This window comes from Camelina sativa, chromosome 17 (assembly GCF_000633955.1).
Source record: "Camelina sativa cultivar DH55 chromosome 17, Cs, whole genome shotgun sequence".
In the NCBI taxonomy this organism is placed as follows: Eukaryota; Viridiplantae; Streptophyta; class Magnoliopsida; order Brassicales; family Brassicaceae; genus Camelina; species Camelina sativa.
This window is the reverse complement of record NC_025701.1, coordinates 28,019,475-28,023,018: the sequence shown is the minus strand read 5'-3', so window position 1 is coordinate 28,023,018 and position 3,544 is coordinate 28,019,475. Positions and strand designations below refer to the sequence as shown.

The window sequence follows — 3,544 nt, the reverse complement described above, 5'->3', positions numbered from 1 at the left end:
ATCTCCACCAGAGCAAATTTAAACGCTCTCATTCCCTTGGGATCTTTATCTTTCTTGTTATTCTCATCGCCCGCCCCATCATCTTCTTCTTCCTCTACTACGTTCTCAGCATCCTCGGCGTTGTCTTCTTCTTCTCCAGTCTTTTTCCCGTCTGGCTTTTTACCAGCTTCTTCATCTGTCTTTTTGTCCCGGTTTCCCTCAGATGAAGCCTTTGGATTTACAGCTAATGAGACCAAATTTTCGGGAATCCGCACTTGCTGTGCCCCGCTGTTGTGTATCTGTAATGCAGGAACCGCTGGAACTCCTCCGGTATGGATAGTATTATTACTGGGGAAGTCACTTTGAGTATGTGAAGATTGTTCCTTTACTCCATATACTTCAGGCACCTGCATAGCCTGTTTGGGATTCAATGTAGAGTGAAGGTTCGGAATTGGAATTGGCTGCCCATTACCAAAAAACTGTGCTAGAGATGCTGAGATGTTGCTAATATGATTGAGCTCTTCCCTACTCACATTGTTTAGAGCATTTCCGTTTTCAGGATTGCTCGAGTTTAAGCCACCGGGAAGATTTGTAGCAGCAGGTAGCAGCACTTGGCTTCCTCCAACAGCTAGTGGTGTGCTTTGGTAAGGCACTGCAATATGATTCTCAGTGTTCTGATTGAATGCTTGGACCGGAGGAGCTGAGGTAGCTAGGTTGTTCATGAAATTGTTGTGATGCGAAGAAGCTACAGTCTTTTCACCCACGGTTGAAAACATACCAACAGTCCTTCGATTTCCATCTTGCTGAGCTATTGAAGCAACACCATGCTCATAAGCAGGTGCCAAAGTATCTTTAAGGACTTGTGATTGTGAGCTCTGAGATATGCTACCATGTTCTTCGTTCACAGGTTTCTTGACAGTTTTAACACCGTAATTCCAGTCTGGAGACATCTCCATATCATCAATCCAGCTGCTATTATTCCCCTTGGCGTCAGACAAACCTTTACTGACACGAGAAATTTCGACCTCATTGGACTTTCTTGCATCTGATCTTTCAACATCATTCCATCTTTGACTGTTCCGCATCCTCTCTGTTGTGCCACTATAATTATTGTTGTCATGTCTACTATACATCTCGTCTTGCGGTTTTCTCTCAGGACTTCCCCTTGCAGAAGGAGCACCATGGTGAGAAAACCTACAATTGTTTCCATTGCGACAATACCCTGAACCTGAAGCAAAAAATCTGCATGGAATATTGGAGCTCCTGTGGAACTCTCCCTCGGGAGCATCCCTTCTATGTGTTTCTCTGTCTCTCCCTGCTTCATTTCTGTAGTTTCTCGAGATTGGATCTGAAGTTTCTCTTCTTGAATTAGTATTATCCTCCGGAAAATCAGAGCTATAGTCAGTTCTGCCACCGACCCTTATGGGCTGTTGTCCCCGGGAATCTTCAGTATAATATTTGGTATCCCTTGTCTTTCTATTAGTACCCTCCCATTCATAGTCACCATCTCTATTGTGTCTACCATCAAATTCTCTCCCTGACCTTGGGGAAACCCGTGCTCTCGTCTTGTGCCTGTCATAGGATCCTCCTCCATCTCGCCTTACTCTCTGCGATGGGCTTCGGCTCCGGCTCCTGCTGTTACTTCTACTTCCACTCCTAAAGAAAGCACAGCAGTCAAACAAAAATCAATCAAACACAAGTACAATGTTGTTAAATGAGAAACAAAAGCATTAAGACATTTGTAACAACAGAAACTGACCTACGGGTTCTAGCCCGGTCCTTGGAAGCTGATTGGCGGAAATACTGTTGTTGTCTGCTTTCATCTTGTTCAGAAGAGTTTCTAGGATCATCATAGTAACCCATCATGGCATCACCGTCTTCATGTGAAGCTCTGCTTCTGGATGGCCAAGCCTCTCCTGAGTGTTGCCTAGGTTTCAGATGCTCATCATCATCATCCGGACCAGCCCTCCTACTCCCATTTCTACCATTTCCCTCTGGATAGAACCGTGCGTGCTCGGGATCATTGTCACGGAAACCTGATTTCCCAGCGTAATCATTCCCACTAGGATGCTGAGTATCTTCTTCCTTGGTATCCCACTTGGAAACACGTTTTCTCCCGGAACCACTCATTTTTCACCCTTAAATTAGGCTGCAAAGCAATTACTAACTGTCTACTGGGAAAATCAATCTGCAAGAGAGATATCGAAGCCAACAAAGATTAAAAAGACACGTTACTATCGTTTCCACATCTCCACATAGTGACCAGAATACCAACAAAGGGGGTGTCATGTAGAGCGTGATATAAGGAAAACTTATCAGAAACATGTTTTGCTAAAATGGTAAAGATCCAAGAGGTGCTCAACACTCAAAGAACAGAAATGCATAAGATTCTTCACCAAATTAGACTACTTAATTGCCAAAATTTTCCCGGACAGAGCTAAGATCAAAGGCCTAACTAAATCCAGAATCCTAGAAAAATAAAAATCAAATCTTTGAAATGAGAACAAGAGTGATTTCGAAGATCCTGTCAGAAACAGAATGAACCAATGATGGAAACTTAAGAATGAATCAGACTGACCCATTACTAATTGAACAATAATTAAACCAACCCCAAAATGTAAATTCAAATCTCTTAATTGAAGCTTCTTCAAATTCCACGAAACCCTAAAATCAAAAAACGCAAAATAGTATTGAGACAGAGAGAAGAAGAAGAAGAAAGGGGAGAGGGGGACTCACGACGCCATTTACCCAGAGAGAGAGAAATCGGAGAGAGATAAACCCTAGCAAGGGGGGGGTGTCGCGGTGGTTCTTCTTCAAATTAAACAATCTGTTCTGACGCGTAATAATAAACTAACGAGGAGGCTTCATCGCTTTTTAGGGTTTCGCAGAGGGGAATGGAGAAGGAGAAGACCGTAGTGCTAGACTACTAGTTAAGATGACTTTTGTAAATCGAACTTTGTTTAGTTTTGCTTCCTTCTTCCTTCTTCCTTCTTCCTTCTTCTTCTTTGCCAGCAGTTGGGAGCCCAAAAAAGCTCTTCTTTTAGGTCCAAGTTTCTCTCTTTCACTCCGTAGTTTTTTTTTTTTTTTGTTGGCTGCTGCGGTTGTAAAGTGTTTAATCGTAGCCGTTGATTTTAATTAAAGTGTTTCTAATGTCAGCCGCTAGATCTGTATCTTTAAAAAAAATGAAGAGAGTTACCTTAATTCTGAAAAAATCATATCCTTATCTAAGATTTTGGAAGTACACAATTTTTTTTTTTTACTATATAATAGTTATAAGTTATAAATTATAGTTATTATTTGATTCATTAGTTAATTACAAAATAGGTTATATGGATTGACTTCATTAATCATACACAAGATTTACATGATTTAGAGATTAAAATAATTACTTTACTTGCATTATTATTAATTACTAGCAATATATACACTTAAATAGTATAGTCCAAAGAATAATACAACTTAAAGAAATTAAATCTTTAACAAAAAATTTCTCTATTATACACGCCTTATAGAGTATATTTATACAACCATATATATTGTTAGACAATTAAAGAAATATAATAAA

At 40.2% G+C, this 3,544-nt stretch overlaps 1 protein-coding gene across 1 annotated transcript in view; it reads right to left on the bottom strand.

Annotated features, from left to right (window-relative positions):
- LOC104759849 (zinc finger CCCH domain-containing protein 38-like) overlaps window positions 1-3,052 on the bottom strand; it is a 4,808-nt gene extending 1,756 nt beyond the window's left edge. Inside the window, exons 1-4 of the mRNA XM_010482729.1 lie at window positions 2,716-3,052; window positions 1,739-2,167; window positions 513-1,635; window positions 1-395 (exon numbers count right to left, since the gene is read on the bottom strand). Coding sequence (XP_010481031.1) covers window positions 1-395; window positions 513-1,635; window positions 1,739-2,109 — 1,889 coding nt within the window. The 5' untranslated portion in view covers window positions 2,110-2,167; window positions 2,716-3,052. The remainder of the gene's footprint in view (window positions 396-512; window positions 1,636-1,738; window positions 2,168-2,715) is intronic.